The sequence below is a fragment of the Polypterus senegalus genome, chromosome 10 (genome assembly GCF_016835505.1).
Source record: "Polypterus senegalus isolate Bchr_013 chromosome 10, ASM1683550v1, whole genome shotgun sequence".
Classification (NCBI taxonomy): domain Eukaryota; kingdom Metazoa; phylum Chordata; class Cladistia; order Polypteriformes; family Polypteridae; genus Polypterus; species Polypterus senegalus.
Window position 1 is genome coordinate 84,239,374 of NC_053163.1, and position 19,670 is coordinate 84,259,043.

General features: G+C 37.9%; 1 protein-coding gene across 1 annotated transcript; it reads left to right on the forward strand.

The window, feature by feature from the left end:
- The first annotated feature begins 556 nt into the window (after positions 1–556).
- nox1 (NADPH oxidase 1) lies at positions 557–18,199 on the forward strand. The gene is made up of 4 exons (XM_039767651.1): positions 557–740; positions 5,608–5,703; positions 13,891–14,001; positions 18,035–18,199. The coding sequence occupies exons 1-4, from the start codon at positions 621–623 to the stop codon at positions 18,197–18,199; spliced, it is 492 nt and encodes a 163-aa protein (XP_039623585.1). The 5' UTR covers positions 557–620.
- Positions 18,200–19,670: the final 1,471 nt, after the last annotated feature.

The following is a 19,670-nucleotide window of genomic DNA, read 5'->3' on the forward strand; positions in this document are numbered from 1 at the left end:
TAGGGGCACTATTTTTGGTTCCCAAAAGCACTATCATATATAAAGATTTCAGAATGGACCTTTTATTTAGATCTGTAACAGTATTGAAATAACAATGAATAAATAACAGATGTGTGAAATAGTGGGTTCCTTATTGTAAAAGGACTCTCGCTGGACAATACCACAGTCAAAGTTAAGGTTTCCTTGACCTGCTCATAACCTGTTATACAGTCTACTATACATTAAATATTTCTGTTTTGTACACAACTTAGGAAACTTTTCAAAGCTCAAAGAAGTAATTTAAAATGTAAAGAACCTATTCCAGAATGAAACCACAAAGAGCTTCACAAGGAACAAGGAAAACTAAAAGTAACCATAAGGAACAAGGAAAAATAGAGTGTAAAAAAATGCACTTTTTTTTTTTTTATTTAGATCACTCTACTAAAATCCATGGCACGGCTGTACAAATTATGTGATTTTTTATTTTGTCAAAATTGATCTGACCACTTTGAAAGGGATAAAGAGAATCATGCGAGTTTCTTCGATTGCGGTGTCTGTAAAAAATCAAAATATTTCCTTGACATTCTACCCGTTCATGAACACAGTGACTACGTGAGGAGGGGAGGAGCCCCGGAGAAAAGATGACCGGTATTTTAGCAAACGCGTCTTATTGTCTGCAGTTCCTTTGTAAGAAACGAAGCACCAAAGCTGTCGGGATGAGCAACTGGATCGTTAACAACGGGCCATCTGCACTCGTTCTGGTAGGAAATGTTTCTGTTTCTGACAAATGTATCTATAATTAGAACCGAAGACACAGCACCCTGTACGTGAGCTGTATAGGCTACGTGTTGTAAAGTTTACTTTGTTAAGGAATAAAAAATGCAAATTACTATACTGCACATACTGTAACTAAGGAAATGTGACAGAAAGAAAAGACAGAAAACCTTTTTGGATAGCGCTCCGCAGGAAAGTGCTCTAAATAACCATTATGATGCTTTGAAAGACGCCACAAGTTACAGCTACTGTACTTTGCTTTTTGCGTGATACCCTAACTAGAGTAATTTCGTATATATTCGCAAATCCAAAACAGATTTTTTTTCTGCTTCTACTCGCGTATGCTGTATGTTAAAACACTTATAGTGTCTACACCTGTAACTGTGTAGAAGATCGTTTATTAGTATAAATAATGTTAAAATATGTTCCTCTGCCATGTCTTTCTTAAAACAAACTTGCAAAAGTCGGTAACTTTAACTGGAGAAGGGTTCAGAGCATTGAGTGCACTGTAAGTGCTTGACACTGTCCCGTAAAAAGGTAGAGAATGGTTTACAGTAGGCTATACCTGACGATGGGGACGCGGCGACGTGCATCCAAAGTGATGAATTTCAAGGAGGGGCTGGTTACGTGGTTGCCAGAATGATCAACGAGGCCGAATATAACGCAACAGGTCATTAAAGTTCAAAACAGACGTGCAAAAATATTTGAAATGCATGCGTTCATCATGTAAGTCATTCCACTCACGATATCTCTCCTCCTTCACGCTTTTGACCACTTAACCTCCTTTTTTCCCTCTAAAAGTCAGTAAGAACAGGCACAATTGTCCCTCCATCAGCATAGCCTCACTTCCTCAGCTGACAGATAGATAGATAGATAGATAGATAGATAGATAGATAGATAGATAGATAGATAGATAGATAGATAGATAGATAGATAGATAGATACTTTATTAATCCCAAGGGGAAATTCACATACTCCAGCAGCAGCATACTGATAAAAAAACAATATTAAATGAAAGAGTGATAAAAATGCAGGTAAAACAGACAACGACTTTGTGTAACGTTATAACGTTTACCCCCGGGTGGAATTGAAGAGTCGCATAGTGTGGGGGAGGAACGATCTCCTCAGTCTGTCAGTGGAGCAAGACAGTGACAGCAGTCCGTCGCTGAAGCTGCTCCTCTGTCTGGAGATGATCCAGTTCAGTGGATGCAGTGGATTTTCCATGATTGACAGGAGCCTGCTCAGCACCCATCGCTCTGCCACAGATGTCAAACTGTCCAGCTCCGTGCCTACAATAGAGCCTGCCTGCCTTCCTCACCAGTTTGTCCAGGCATGCGGCGTTCCTCTTCTTTATGCTGCCTCCCCCAGCACACCACCGCGTAGAAGATGGCACTCGCCACAACCATCTGATTGAACATCTGTAGCACCTTATTGCAGATGTTGAAGGACGCCAGCCTTCTAAGGAAGTATAGTCGGCTCTGTCCTCTCTAGCATAGAGCATCAGTATTGGCAGTCCAGTCCAATTTATCATTCAGCTGTACTCCCAGGTATTTATAGGTCTACAACCTTTGCACACGGTCACCTCTGATGATCACGGGGTCCATGAGATATTGTTAGCTATGTGGCACTGACCAAACACTGTCACCTCATGACTAGGAGACTACCAGCGCAGCGATCGAATACGCCGTAACAAGTATGACAATGCTTTGGACGGTGACTGTCAACGTAGAGTCTGCACGTTCTCCCTGTGTCGATTTGATAAACTACAGATGCTAAATTGGTGGGCTGTATGCCGTACCAAGGACTGGCACTCACGTGAACTGCATAAGTAGCCTAAACACTTATATGTGTTATTTATTAGTCGTTTTGCTGCTCTTAATGGAACTTATTGCTTCATTAAACAACTTAGTTTTCATCTCACTCTGTAATGTTATAATGCTCTTCCCAAAAAAAAACTGATATGTCTTTTTCCGAAATCTTTCTGTAATGTCACAATTTATATATTGTGTAGCTTTTTCTACGTTGTCGTTTTCGGTTAACTGCGACTAACAATGTGACATATAAGAAAAGAGGCGCTGGTGTGTCCTTGTGTGGGCATCATCATTTGATAAGTTCTCAATTCAGACATAATCTTAATAAAGAATTTTAAGTGGGATATTTTCTTTGTAAAAGACACTCACACCTCTGACATGGCGCTGATGCCGCGCAGTTCGCTTTCCAGGTCCTCCCTGCGTGGAGTTTGCATTTTCTCCCCGTGTGTGCGAGGGTTTCCTCCGGGTGCTCCGGTTTCCTCCCACAGTCCAAAGACATGCAGGTTAGGTGAATTGGCGATTCTTAATTGTGTGCTTGGTGTGTGTGTGCCCTGTAGTTAGGATATAGCGGGTTGGATAATGGATGGATGGATGGATGGATGGGACTGTTATGCTGTGCTACAACATCCAGCCATCCATCTTGTTTCTTACCTGGTCCATGGACGTGAAGAGCGGGAGTCTATTGTGGCAGCAATCGATGGAAACCTGGGGAGACAGTTAAATGAGGTTTGGAAACCAACTTCTGATATTAAATTCAAATGAAGTGGGTATTCTACGGTACATTATTTGGTTAAATCTTTCGAATATGGACTTTCTAAACCTACTCTTTCTTGGTGAGAGTCTTGGGTAGCTTACCCGCCACTGAAAGCACAGTGGCCAGAGCCACTTGACGCGGGTGCGCTTTCACCCGCACTTAACATGACGCTGTTCACTGGGAGTGGGCGTGGTTTTGAGTGTGACGGGTGTGACGTCCCGTCCAGTCTGCTGCTTCTGTCTGCGTTGCGCGATGTCGACTGGATAGGCTTTGGCTTCGGCTTGATGCAGTAATATCAACAGGCTTGTTAAAATGTATGGACGCATGAATGAGTAAATACTAATGTCCGGAATTGGGTTTACTTAGTTTTTTGAGGCTAAGCACATTTTAACTGTGACATGAAGCTTCTTGACATGATGCTTGAAATGCCGCTTCGTTAAATGTGTTTACTTAATTGGACTCGAATGGACATTACGCCTTTGGGAAATGGAAAGATGAGTAAATATAATAGAAGCTAATATTTACAGAAATAAATTATCTACAACAAAAGTTAGTTTGAAAATATAATGTAAAACTGTAAGCTGTAAAAAATATTCATTTATTAAATCATAACAGAATCCAATACAATTTTTTAGAAATATCTAATTTATTAAAAAAATGACACTAACATAAACATAAAATTAACAGCTCCGCTTTAAAAAATTTTATGCGTTCGAGTTCAAATTCATTGTACCATATACAGTACATAGTACTGTCATTTCTTAAATGCTTTTTTGACCGACAGTCATCTATTTATTTATTTTCACGTATATCCCAACACTGCTTTGATTTAGCATAGGTTAAAAGTGATAGCTAAAACGATTAGCTAAGGAATCATTTCCTAAGTGAATGTAATACGCTTATGGTATCCTTCATACACATATAGTAGTTTGGCTAATTGTCCATTTTCTAAACCCAGCAGCGCCAGTCATAACACTGAAATCAGACCCACTCCTTCATTAGTGTGTTTCCAGAAACCTCTTATTTTATCTATTTAAAGTGAAGCCAATCCCAGCAGAGCTGGTGCACAAGATCAAAACTAAACCAGAATAAAGGTGCCAATCTGCCAATGGGCACATTCACACACATATATAGGTTCAATTGTGACAATTTTACATTAACACCAAGAACCAGAAGAAGAAATAATTTTTCTGTTGAAACGTAGAACTGTAAAAGAGTTAAGAAGGCATTATTTGAACGTTGATTGTAAGTGAATGATACTGGCATACTTGGTCACATATTAGATTAATCTGTAATTACCACATAACACAAACACATTACATCTTGCCTGAAGAAGGGGCCTGAGTTGCCTCGAAAGCTTGCATATTGTAATCTTCTTAGTTAGCCAATAAAAGGTGTCATTTTGCTTGGCTTTTCTCTACATTCATAATGGCTAACACGGTACAACAACCTAGTACTACATACATAACACAAACAAAGCCTTTGTTAAGATCTTGTTGGATAGCAGTAAGTGATTAGCAGATGTGCTATAAGCAGCACTTTTCCTAAACTGTTATGTTGGATACTGTGGAAGTAATAATGGGATCAAACGCAGTGTTTGTTAGGGTCACACAGTAATGTCTGATTAATACCTGCACCCAGGCTATCCCTGTTTCAAAGTGTCACCCATATGCTGCAGCTAATTGTTCTTTGTCTTTATTTTTTACATTATTATTTTTTATTTTCCCATATCATTGCTTTATGTTGTGTTGGATGACTGTTTCTGCTTTGGTACTTGTCTTTGTACTGATAATCAGCATAATTTTAAGTTTCCAAGTCCAATGAAACACTATTGAACATACTTTGTCTTGTGTTTACAAGTTTTAATTTACATGATCACCTTTTGTTTTAGTTTTTACCATTGGAGCCCTTGTGGTAATAACTAAGTAATTTGTCGTTATTTAGTTTTGTTTAAGAAATTTGAATTTCAAACAACTGAACAAGGAAGCAGAGACACATCATGTTTGGAATCGACTTACAGACTTGTAGACTCCGTAAGAAGCCAGTCAGTGACCATATCTTCTTTGAGGAGTTCCCAGGTTGTACCAAGCAGAAACCAACTGAACTGCAACATCTCAAAAATGGATCCTGAAACCTTTGAGAAAAAAAAAAATTGTGACACTAATATGTTATTAATCTGTAGTTTTATGCACCATGTTCATGTTTAAGTGCAACCAAGTCATGCAAGGCTTGATTGCAAAGTACAAATTCACACAAAGTGATAAACATACTTGTTTGTTTTTTATGCAGATGGTCTGGATGGGAATCAACATATTCCTGTTTGTGTACCATTTCATTTTCTATGATCAAGGGCCTCAGTTTTACTACACTCGCCACCTTCTTTTGGTAAGTTTATATGAATCAATATTTCACTGTTGGTTTCCTGAGACATTGGAGTACAGCACAGCAATTCTGGTTGAGTAATTTTTAGTTGTTGTGTATTCAAATAAACTGCACCTTTTTATGTATAGGTGGCACAGTTGACAAGACCCACTTCATATATCACAAGTTCAAATGCACCTTCAGTGTGTGCATGCTATGATGAAGATGATGTATCCTTGCCATGTCTTCTTCTATCCTCCAAGATTTTCTTTAAGGCTAATTGGTGCTGCTGGTATGGAGTTGAAACATTTAACCTGTGTTCTCAGGGGATTATTCTAAAACACTCACATTTCCTTTCTCGTCCTTATGATGTGTAGGTCAGTAGTAATAGAAGTCATATTGTCACATGTACAGTACATGTATAACTTTAATTTATTTAATTGAAAACATAAACAACTTACTCCAGCTTCCATAATAACAACAACAATTTATTTTCTTGTATAGCCCAAAATCACACAAGGAAAGCCTCAATGGGCTTTAAGATGCCCTGTTTATCGATAACCTCCAGCCTTAACACCCTAAGAAGATCAGAAAAGGTCATTTAGAACTGTCCCAGCATAGGTGTGTGTATAAGTGGGCCCTGATATGGACTATCATCCCATTCACCTTGCATCCGAACTTCTGGCATGGGCTCCAGCCTCCTGTGACTCTACTGGAATAAGTAGGATAGAAAAATGGATGAATGAATTTGGCGATTGTATATCATTCTGGTTAGTATAAAATATATTATATAAGCACTAATGAAGTTATGTGTAATTTTTGTGGACCATGGTAACATTGTAGTAGACTTACAAAGATGTAATCCTGCTTTGGGTCTTATACTTTGAAACATATGATCCTTTCGTCCTTTGTGGAAATGGGGCAGGTATAGAACATTAATGGAATACATTTTTTTATTGTTTGCATGAAATATTTGATTAGAAAATGAACGAAATGACTAATAAAAATTACAAATCAAATTTTCCTTTACCACAGTGGTTCAGAGGTTAAAAAAGCAACCTCACAACTCCAGGGCACTTAGCTCAGATTTCACTGCCTGTGTAAAATTTTACCATTCACCCCGAGTTTGTGTTTGTTTTCTCTGGGTACTCCGTTTTTTTCTCCTTCATCTAAAATACTTACACAACACTGACCCGGTAGTTTAAGTGTGCCCTTAATGGCCCCTTATCCATAACTGGTTACTGCCTTGCACTGGTGTTATCAAAACAGATTCTGTTTCTCCACGACCTTGATTTGTTCAGTATACAAACCGTACTACACTGCTACTTACAGTCATGTGAAAATGTAAATACACCCCATGAAAATTGCTGACTTTTTCAATACATTTGAACAGTGTCACAAACTCCACAATGAGCCATAGCAAGGTTTTGGGCAGCCACCCGTATATTATGTTCCTGGCTGCAAATTGTAAATAAACAAACTGGAGTCCAAATCAGAACTGAGGGAACAGGGAAAAGGTGGAGACTTTTAAAGGTCAGGGTAGGAAGTGACGTCAAAGGGGATGGGATCGGAAAGGTCTTCAGCCATAGGCTCAAGTCCGGGTGTGACATCAAGGGGGCCAGAGCCAGCAAGGCCTTCCTCTATAGGTCCAGACCCGGAAGTGACATCAACAGGGCCAGGTGGAACTTCCTGTGAATGGTCTGCAGGAAAGCAAGAAAAAGAGTCAGTGTACTCTGCCGATCCCGGTCAGATTCAGAATTTCCCTCACTCAAGCCCTTTAGCTGCCTCCCATGTGTGACAACAGACAAACAATAGATTTTCATGCAAATAGTGCTGGCAGATAAGGGTGATATACTTGAATAAAAACACAAGGAAATGTTGCCTTTTCAATAGTTTATTAAAAAAAATATCAAGAGATGTAATGGTCTACTGGGGAAAAAGTAATTACACCATTGGCCTCAGGACATTATTTTACCCCATATAGATGAAATTGCTTCCTGAAGGTGTTTTGCATAACTGCTGGCAAATTTCTGAACACTCCTCCATGCAAAATGTTTTCAATTGCATAGCACTTGTGGGTATTTTTGTGTGTACTGCCCTGTTACAAATCCCCTATATATATATATATATAAGTTCAGACGTCTGCTGTTTCAGGTAAGCTGCATTCTGAAATGGATCATTCTCTGGCAAACAACTACATTGCTTATTCAGGAAGACAGTTTAAAGAATGCTTTAAGGCTAATGGAAATTGAATTATGGAACAGAGAGTGGGCACAGTTTCACTCTGGGCAGGGCATGAAATGTGCAGAAAGAGTACAATAATGTATGTTTAATAGTTTGGGCAGTCCATTGGCACAATCCTTCACCACAGTTCAAATCCTGGCCTGGTCCCCCTGTAAAGTTTTATTATTGTTTTCCCAAGGTCTCTGTGTTTTTTATTAGTTTTGGATACCTCTGTGTCCTCTCAAGTCATAAACACATGTTCATGTGTGTTAGTTTAATTGATATCTCTATATTGTCATTATATGGAAGAGTGTGTCCTATGATCAACTGGTACATCACCCAGGGATCATGCCTTGTACCAAGTGCTGCTAGAATAGGCTACATCTTTCTGCAGCCCTAAATTAGAATAAGAAGCAATGGATGGATGCTAATAGGACCCGGTCATACAGCTTTTTGATGGAGTGAGGAATTCATGGTTTGCAATTCGCATGGTCTGCCACCTTTCTTCGGCACATCCAATATATTATCTGAAGGTTTTAAGGGACTGAAATTGATAATGGAATAAATAACTTCAACTTTTTCAATAATAAATAATTTAAAGGAAAGGTAAGACAAAGCATTTAATCTGTTTGGTCTTGAGTAGATGTGTATTTTCCATGGATTTTTATCATCTGAATAAAGCAATACTAATAGTCTGAACCGTATTTATTGTTTCTTCTTCTAGTATTTTTACATTAAAAGGATCTTTTCATAAGCTGTGTACCGTAGTACATAAGGACCGATTTAATCTGAAAAATTTCTGCATTTGTTTAAGTGGTTCAACATGTGTGCGATGCTGTTTTAATAAGTGCCTAAATAACAGAGTTGTCACATGCAAGCACTGACTTCCTCGTTTATGGTACATTATGTAAGATGCTGCATTAATTACATTGTCAGTGCTTTTGACATGAAACTAGAATATGGGTTGGGTTCAAAAGAGAAAAGACTCTTCTCCCTTGTGAAAGCTGACTCAGACTCATAATAACAGGGTTGCAAGTTATCTGAATAACAGAGGGAAAACAAGTTCTTCAATGACCTTGTTGCTGTATGTATTTTACATAATCGAGTTTCTGCAATTGAAGTTCATCCCCCTCTATCTAGAACCTTGCACTGATGTTTCAGGAAGGTTTTGTATACATTTGTTTTTGACTGAGAACAGTTTCTAGTAGAATACCCCAGCATCACTAGGCTGAGCAGGAGAGAATGGTGAAGTGGAGGGTTAGGATAGTACAATATCAAGAGTATAGAGATGCTGGCTGTTATTTGAGTAATAAATATAAACTAATTCTATTAAGTAACAGCATGGTGTTATATCGGTTAGTATTGTTACCTCACATTTCCATAGACTTGAATTTGATTCCCAGCCTGGTCACTGTCTTTGTAGAATTTGTATGTCCTAAGTGCACCTATATGGAATTTTTCAGATACTCCAGGTTCTACGTACATCCCAAATACTTGTTGCTGGATTAAGTGGTGTGTGTAATTTGGCTTGGAGAAGAGTTTTCTGCACTAGATTGTCTTCACATACAGGGTTACTTCCTGCTGGGATAGGAATTATTCAATATAACCTTCTAACAAAAAAAATGGTGGATGGATTCTATTTATTGAGAAAATAAGGCTGATGCACCCACTGTCTGTTCTGTCAGAGTTCATAAGGAATTTCTCAAGGATTGATTTTGTCAAAAACACAAACAGCAAATTTCTTAGCACAACAAAGCCTTATACAATATTATAAAAAAAAAGATTACCCTACTTTTATCAGACAGGGAGGCCACATTATGAGAGGGTTTTTTGTTAAATTCTTCTGCAGGATCCAGACGTGCATTTTGTATACTCTTTATATTTTATTTTCCTCTAAAGGCTAGTTTCTGTTCCAATTCAAAATGGCTAATAATCAAACAAGGAAGCATTTGTCTTTTGTTCATTCCCTTTCTTTTATGACCTTATTAAGAAATAAAATTTCCTTACTAAAGGCCTTTTCACAAAAGCCTAACATTGGAATTTCCCAATTTTGGACAAGATGGTATGACTGACTTTTTTTGTACAAAGGTGTGTGTGTGCACAGTCCTTGAAAGGTCTTTTAAAGATGAGCACATGAAAGAGGCATGTGAATCAGATAATATCACGAAAAAGGTATGCAGTATAACAAAATGAAAATAACTAAAGGGTTGAGCAGAATAAAGCTGCACATCCTTCCAGGAAGGATTTGCACAATCAATGATGTATGAATTACTGGTAAGAAAACGTTTCTTTGACTTGAGTTTATTTTATTTGTTGTTTGTCACTTAAATTCTTACATTTATCATTAGTGAAAGCAGGTGAAGTCAAAGGGTAATGAAAAATGGGATGTACAGTGCCACTAGCTCCTTATATATATATATATATATATAACACACTTTAAAAGTACAGAATAATGATATAGCAGAAAAGTTATTGAGCAGTCACCTCAAAGTTGTGCAGTCAAATCGTTGGTGACCTCTAACCCCAAGAAGCTCAAGCACTCAGGTAATTCCGTCATTGATGACTGTCTAACTGAGATAAGCTATAACACTCAAATCTAAAGGCAGGAGACCTTTTGCTGCTATAATTTGCTCAGAATCCTGATTCATGCCCAGTCTCTCAAAACCAGTCACATTTCATGGAGTCATCTGTCTCATCATATCAATGCTCTTGGAAGCCTACTTTCAATACAGTACATACATATCTTAAGCTAAGGAACCATAGTAAAAACATACCATTCGTGACCAAAAGTATATGTACCTTTAGATTTGTGTTATTACACAGAAAGAGATATTTCTATTTCACCAGAAACAAATATGGTGCTATAATACTGGTATAATATTGGTAAACAACTGGTAATTCATTCAAATAAATCGGGGTCACAAATGTATCTCATTTAACTACAGAATGTACAGCACAGGGCTATGAAAAAAAATGGACTATAGTATCCAATAATAATAATAATTCATTACATTTATATACCTCTTTCCTCACTACTCAAAGCGTTTTTCATAGTGGGTGGGGAGCCACTTCTGCCACCACTAATGTGTAGCACCCACCTGGATGATGCAATGGCAGCCATTTTTGCGCCAGTATGCTCACCCACATTAGCTATTGGGAAGTGAAGTGGTAAGAGAGAAGACATTGGATGATTAGGGAATCAGAATGACTAAGCTGAGGTAGGCAATTTAGCCTGGACATCGGGATACACCCTGCTGTTTAGGAAGGATTCTAGGAATCTATTATGACCACAGTGAGTCAGGACCTTGGTTTTACGTATCATTTAAATGTCAGTGCCATTTTTACAGCTCAGTGCTCCATCACTGCACTGGGGCATTGGGATCCACACTTATACCACCGGGTGAGCACCTCCTGCTAGCCTTGCCAACACCTCTTCCAGCAACAATCCAAGCTTTTCTTAGATGGTCTCCCATCCAAGTACTGGCTGGGCCAAAACATACTTAACTTCAGGTGGATGATCTGCATGTGGTTTGGCTGCTGACTGTCTCATTCACTCACTAACTTACTCACTCATCGACAAAAACACTATTTTTCATTTAGTTAAAAAGCTGAATTTAGGTAGGATGGTACAGCTAATGCAGCAGGTAACTACTATAAAAGGACATTTCCAAATATCAATATTTGGGGATAAACCCCCACACAATAGAAAAACAAAATACCCCAGAATTGCAGAAATACTTTGATGGATTTCATTGAAATTTGCTAAGAAAAAGAAAGCTACCCAAAAAAGTAGTGTTTTTTTTTTAATATTTATTGACACATTTTTCATGTATCAATAATAATTTATATTATGTTGATTTATACACTCTGCACTTAGAGCATGGTTTATGCAAATGAATAACAGAGCAGAAGCAGTTGATGGGCCCGCATGAATAACAGCAGTAACCGATAAGGTGGACAGAGGATGACTGAAGATGAGGTGGAGTCCTGGACAGGAAAAAAGAGATGTGATCACATTGTGAAATCTAAAAAGAAACTTCAGCGAAGCTCAAAGTAGAAGCAAAACAGTATGGTTAGCAAGAGCTGTTTTTTTCCTGTTAACTACTGTCACTCTTAGATGCGTATCGGCTCTCAGCATTAGTTATCCATTCCACACCATCAACCTCCTGCCCCTTGCTGTGGCACTGAAAACTACAAAAGAGACCAACCCACTCCTACTCTCCGATCATGGTGCTTAAAACATTAAGAGAGAGTCTAAAACCCTCTTTGATTGCAGTGCTACAAACTCCAAGGGAGACCCCCACCCCTGTACCCAATCACCCCTGCACCACCCCTCGCTCTAAATTGTGCATTTCCCCAGCATTGGTCTAAGATAGCAGCACTTTAACTTCTGATTAAGAATCCACAGAAATTGTGTCCCAAAGCTCAAAGTGCTTTTCATTCTTCATATACCTCTTCAAGGTAAACTGACAAAACCCATGGATATTCAGGTCAACTTTGACTGTTTTACCTTGGAGTAATACAACAATTTTTACAAGTGTCAGAAACTAGGTTTTATTCATTTATGTATTTATTTATTATTTTAATAACATTACAGTCCAGTAAATATGATACACAATAGTTGGAGTTTCAATAATGTCATGTTTTATACCAAAAATAAGACCTAGACCAACACACATTAATGCATACATTTTTGCTAGTAAATGCTACATACCTCAAAAATAAAACTATTATTCTGGGTTATTTAGTGTTTTATTCTTTAGTGATGATCTCTGTGTTTTCTGTGTGTCTTGCACTCTCTTGTACATTTAGAGCCATGGGTCCGTAAAGATCATAATATAAAAATAAACCGATTGAATCAGATTAAAAAAGTAGTAAAGGGTATTTATGTCTGTAAAACAGATCATCGGTTTATTGGTGTCTGTCATACTTAAGATTATCAAGTATTGTTTGAAAGATTTCGTTATTTCTAACATTGTTGGATGTAGGCAACTGCAAGACCAAATCTAAATCCTTATGTTTTTTCTGTCATATTTATTGCATATTACCGTATTACTATGCTATATTTTTATTTTATATTATGTTTATTCCTGTTATATACGTTCAGTATCCTCGTACTCATGAACTCTGAACATGACCATTTATTTATTTATGGAGTATATTATTTGGGGGCTAAATCTTTGAAACTGAGCACTAAAATTAGCTATCATTACTAAGTAAATACTTCATACTCTTCGTAGATTAATAAAATGTGTTCAATAAGCAAGCTAAAAATAACTGCATTTAGCAAATAAACAATGAGAGAGTCTTATCAGGAAATTCAAATGTCAGCAGGGCAGGGACCAAAGAGCAGAATCAATCCTGACTTACAGGTATTTTATACATCTTAGCAGAATGATTCACTTTCATTTTCCTCAGTAACAATTTCATAAGAACAAAGATTTTTATAATAATACCATAACTAACATTCAGCAAGTGTTAAACAAGTGTTATTCAAACACAATATTACTGTATTAAAAATATAATGATTTTTGAATATTAATAAATCTGAGCATTTTCAGGTGAGGAAGACAGATGTTTCAAGGTTAGATAGTTATACCCATTAATCATGCCACTCAGCATTTTGATTAGCACAGGAAAGTAAGATTTTACACTGTACATGTAACAATGACCCTATAAACCTATAATGATCTCGGAAAGTTCATCTTTCTTACTCTTCAGTGTCTTTTAACGCTATTTATATAAGGCGTTTTGTGAAGTCAAGGTAGCGGGATTTAGCCTTAGAAAAATATGATGGTTCTGGTGATGATTTCAAGAAAGCTGAGCCTCCTCCATCAATTATTTAACCTTGAAACTTGACAATGCTGTGGTATGAGCTGGGGGTTAATGTACTTTTTACTTTTGCTTTTTTTCAGTTATGCATATTTTAAATATTCCACTCATGCTTAGGTACTGCTATTCAGTGGCTGTGATTCCTTTGTATTTCAGTCAGCATTGGCATGGGCACGAGCACCAGCTGCTGTCCTCAACTTTAACTGCATGCTGATTTTACTGCCTGTGTGCCGGAACCTGTTATCCTTCATCCGAGGCTCTACAGCGGTAAGTGTTAGCCGATCATTTTATCCAAAGAAACACAAATTCAAGAATATACAGTAAAAACTATTAAAACATTTTCAGTTAGACATTTGATAGGGATTATTAGGGTTAGTTAATGCAATACTGGTTGATTATTTAATTAATGGGACTGTTTTGTTTCAATTAGTACTGTATTCATTAATGCAAAGTCTGTTGTGGACCGTGAATTATGTCCTTTTCTTATTTGGTCATCACTAGTGATAAACATTCCTATTTTCAAGCATTATTTCTGCATGAAAAATATTTTTGATTCATCCATATTGTACTTTCAGTAATAAGGTTTGCCGTATAGTTCTAGGATCACAGGATGGGTTTCAGTGCATCACTCTAAACTGTCCTCATTGAACAACACTATACAAAAATAAACTGAATTGAATTATTGAACTGTACTGAACCTTAACAGCAGCCTGTTTATGTGGAGAGGTGGCACAAGCGGGTGAACTGGACTCTGTTCCACTTCCCAGTGTTTACTTAAATCCATTAGCCTGTTTCCATGTTAATAAAGGTCTAAAAAGTTAGGTAACTAAAACAAGAGGGCTTTGTTGAATCTAGACAAGGACAGCAGATAAAAAAACAACTCTGGATTTTGATTTGTTTGATGTTAAAATTGAAAATGCTTATCACTTACCCTTTGATCTTCACCACAACAGTGACTCATCTGTATGTGTAACAGGTCTGAAAGAATAGTCAGCTGCAAGTAAGGCAAATTAATGTGTAAATAAATAAAAAAGAAAACAAAGAGCTGAACTGATACAAAGGTATAAGAAATCCAAGAAAGATCCGATAAAAACTGTATGTTGTTTTCCTCCTGACCTCCCAGTATCAATTTCCTGTTATTTTTGAAGTTTCAAATTTAGCAGGGTTTTACTGGCCAAACACAACTTGTGTTAGAAAGTCTGACGTATTCTTTTCATGATTTATCACCATTTTGTGGTATACAAAGACATGGCCAGGAAACCTCCACCATACCTAATTAATGAGAGACATCAAAGTCATATGCATTATAAAATATAACGTATGAGTGCTACTTTAGGTAAGTAGGGCAATGCAGGCTGTAGACCTGTGTTAAATTCCTCAGCTTCCTTCAATTTGCAAATTCTTCCTGTGCTCATGAGGCTTTCATGACCAACTTGGACATACTGTCTGGTCAGTAGGTAACAGTGTGTAAGTGTCATCTGTGATGGTACAATCTCCTGCTTTGCACTTTTTTCACGCTATTGGTTAACTGATGGATTTATTAAATAGTGACTAGTGTATGTTGCAGTTTTAACTTATAAAACATATGTATTATTGTTATCTGATTGAGTTTGTCCATTTAGCGGGTATTGTAAATGTCCAGAACTGGAACTATTTCTGATCCAACCACCCTGCTTAGTGCTTTGTAGTCCTGAGATGAGCTCCCACCCCAGAGAAGGCATCCTAGTTTAGTGGGGAAAAGCTCATATATACTCCATATAGATGGCTACTGTGTAGTTGTATTTTGTGTCACTGAACAAGAGGGTTGCCGCAAAGTGAATTTGTGTTGCAAAATATACATTTCACTGTTAATGTATATATAGCTATAAATGATTAAGAACGGGTGGCACGGTGGGGCAGTGGGTAGCGCTGCTGCCTCGCAATTAGGAGACCTGGGTTCGCTTCCCAGGTCCTCCCTGCGTGGAGTTTGCATGTTCTCCCCGTGTCTGCATGGGTTTCCTCCCACAGTCCAAAGGCATGCAGGTCAGGTGCATCGGCGATCCAAAATTGTGCTTGGTGTGCGCCCTGCCCCTGGGTTTGTTTCCTGTGTTGGCTGGGTTTGGCTCCAGCAGACCCCCATAACCCTGTAGTTACGATATAGCCATTGGATAATGGATGGATGATTAAGAACATTTAGTCATCCTAGATCTGGTTAGTGTGTTGTTCAAAGAACGTCACCTAGTGATTCTTTAGTCCTTAGAGTGACTTAAGTGCTCATTCAGGAAACAATATCAATACTTTCAGGGTATAACTTGGAGGAATAGCCTAGCTGATCTAAATCTAAGTAGTAAATTGTTACTGGATTTCTATCCCACTCAAATATTGTCCACAACAAACATATTGCAGTACCCTGGTCTAAGAGGCAATAATTAACTCTGGATGTTGGAAGAAAGAGGTGCTAAGCATGTCCTACTAATTAGCTCCTTTCTTCTAAATTAAGTTTCAAAGTGCTGTATATGATTTACCTTTAAAACACTATAACCAGGCAATCCGACATAAAATGCTATAAAAATCACATTATAACTGAAAATGAAGTCATAATGTTCCAGACAAAACTAAATATAGTAAAAAAAAATGAAATCTTTTTACTTGCATCTCTAAAAAATGAACAGTTCCTACAATGAGTAAAAATAACGCAAAGCAGGTTGTTTCTGCAACACTAATGACAATTTTTATTATTGTTTGTATAATTATTTTCTGTAATTATTTCTGTAGTTACTGAACCTGCTTCTTCCAGTTTGGGTTACATGGAGCATCAGACAAAAAGCAGGAACCTGCAGTGGATGTAGCGTCAGTCATTCAGAGGGAACAGAGACACACACACTCATACTCACTCATACAAGGCTAGTTTAGAGTCACCTAACCATACCTGCACATCTTTGACTTATGGGAAGAAACACAAGTACCCTGAGGAAAGCCACAGAAACACAGAAGCCACAGAATGTGCAAACTCTGCACCGATAGTACTGAAATTTGAACCCTGTTCCTTGTAGCTGTGAATCTATAGTGGTAACCACTGTGCTCTAGAGCCACTCAAAATAATAATGCTGAATATTTACTGTACTTACCCATTGATTTTTCTATGGTGTTATTAACAAAGGGCATCACTGTAGCACAAAGGTTAGTGCTGCTTATTCATAGATCCAGCATCCTAGGTCTAACTCCCACCATGAATGTTATCAGTGTGGAGTTTGCATGTTCTCCCAGTGTATGTGTGGGTTTTCTCCAGGTACTCTGGCTTCCCAAAATGGGCCCTGTCTGAATGTGATTGTGAGTGTTACGTGAATGGTCCTGGTGATGGACTGGTGCTCTGTTCAGGGCTCTTTTCTACCTTGCTGCTAGATTAAACTTGGGGCTACCATGACCCTGATTTGACAGACTTGAGAGTGTTATGTTATGTAAATATGGTACCTAAACCTTGACATTTAGATATTTTCATTTTAGAAGATATTCTAATGTATGTGTAACATTAAAAGTGACTACTAAATGTTAAAGTGATAAACATGAGTTTAGTGTAGAAGAAAGTAAGGTTAGGGTAGTACAGTGGTTAGCATTTGTCTCACATCTGCATGTCTATGTGATCAATTTCTTACCCAGTCACTAGACAGTTAATAATAATAGCTTTGAAAATTAGTACAGTATATTAGTTTGAATGGTGTCTCTTAATTAATCTGGTGAAATGGAGTTTGGGTATGTTTAGTGAATGACCAGTAACTAACCAGAGCTGGTTCATGACTTGTGCACAACCCTGCCATCTCCCTTTGACTCTGCAATTGTGGGATTTAAGTCAGAGTAGATTTAAAAAACAGATAGAAGAATTGATAAATAGGGTCAGGAATTTATATTTGCAGGCCAATAGACAGTAGGCAGAGTAGCAAGGTACAGTACACAAAAGAAACAACCATAATAGGAAGTTATCATTTCTGGTGCAGAACCTTCTGATAATGTATGAACTCAAGAAATAAAATCTCATTTGTGTAGAAATCATTTAGGAAAAGAAAAATATTATCCTGTCTCAGAATATTTAAAAAAATCTAAGAATGATAGTTTGAAGTAGAAACAGAACTGAACTGAATAAACTTTAAAGCATTCTTACATCCATTTAATCTAATTCAGGGTTTGCTGGGAGACCAGGGCCAATTCTGGCAGCACCATTGCACAATGCAGAAAACAGCCCAGAACAGGGCTCCAGTCCAAGGCAAGGAATGTACACTTTAAAATGCATTATAATTTCACAATGTTAATTTTTTTTTGACTGCAGTGCTTCAAGAGATCAATGAGGAAACAGCTGGATAAAAATTTAACGTTCCATAAACTGGTGGCCTACATGATTGCTCTGATGACAGGTAAGATAAAGGTGTCCTACTCCAGGCCAACTTTCACACATGTACACAGAATAAACATAATGGAAGGACCACACCAATAGATGTCTCAGGTCAGGACTCCCCAAATTAAGCACCAAGAACCTCGGTCCAATTGAGGTTTCTAGTCCAATGTCCTTAGAATATTGGACAAATTGTGATGAGAATAAGCCATTCACCCCAACAAACTCGCCCATCCTATTCGTCTAGAACATTGGTTCCCAAACTCGATCCTGGGGACCCACTGTGCAGGCCCAGAAATATTTGGGACCCAGACAACTGGGTACGTGTGGGCCCCTCTGCCTTCCCCCGGGTCCCCACATGCCAAAACCTTCAAATACGTATACAAAATGATCGAAATGTAGTTTATCCAACAGCGACAATGCTGCATTTATGAATACCTTACTTGATGAGTTAAGCCTTCTCGCACATCAAAGTTTGACTGCGAGAAGGAAAGCCAGTGCTAACGGAAGCTCATAGCGGAATTGAAACAATACATTAATGAGATAGGCCTATGTATTATCTAACGTGTAACGGTACAATTATACCAATGCAATGAATAGGAGTAACATCTGAACATTTTAATATATACTAACGGTTAGGGTTATCTACATGGTGTACAATCAGTATGGTAACTTGCTGTATCAAACTTCAAAGTTTTCAAAAAATCCGGGTGATCCAGATACACATAAAACCAACGCACACTCGTCACTGCTTTAAAAGCAACAATAAACAACCAAGCAAATGAATTATCAAACTACGGAGACGGACTTCTGCTACACCATACACGTCAACATCCACTATAGTGCACAACAATATCGCTGTTGTCTGAGACAGAACAGCGCCTGTGTGTGTGAAACGGAAGTATTCAATTACAGCGTCAAAGTCAATCCATTATCCACGTACCCTGTACAACAAACATACTACTCAACGTCAAGCTCAAGGACGTCGGCGTCAGCTCTTCTTTGTCTTTGAGAAGCGTGCCGCTGCCGGTCCCCTTTGACAAGCGTGCTTCACACGACACAAGCATGATATCTATTTGCGTGGAGCGTGCGGCTATTAAAACACTCACTTGTATTGTTGTAAGCTAAATGATTTAACTTTTCTATTACATGTAACTTGAATAATTGTCCGAATATATATCTATGCACACAACATCAGCATAAAGAAATCAAGCGTGAATGGCCCCCTTCCTTTAGGGCCCCGGACGAGAGTCCCGTTTGTCCCCCCCAGCGGCGGGCCTGCACTGTGGCTGCATGTTTTTGTTCCAACCAGATTCAGAATCGGGGATAATAATCGATAACAACTGATCTCATTTAATTAGCTGGTCTTTTTTATTCTTCTTTTATTTCTGCATTCAGAAAAAACAACAGTATGGTTTTTATATTTATAAGTCATTTAGAAATATTTCTATTTTTTTCTAAAGCTATAAATGCTTAACTCTTTTTTCTTGTTTTCCTATTATTTTCCCCTTTTCCTGTGTAGTTTCCTCCCTTCATCTAATCCAAATAGCGACAATTAACAACAAGCACAGCA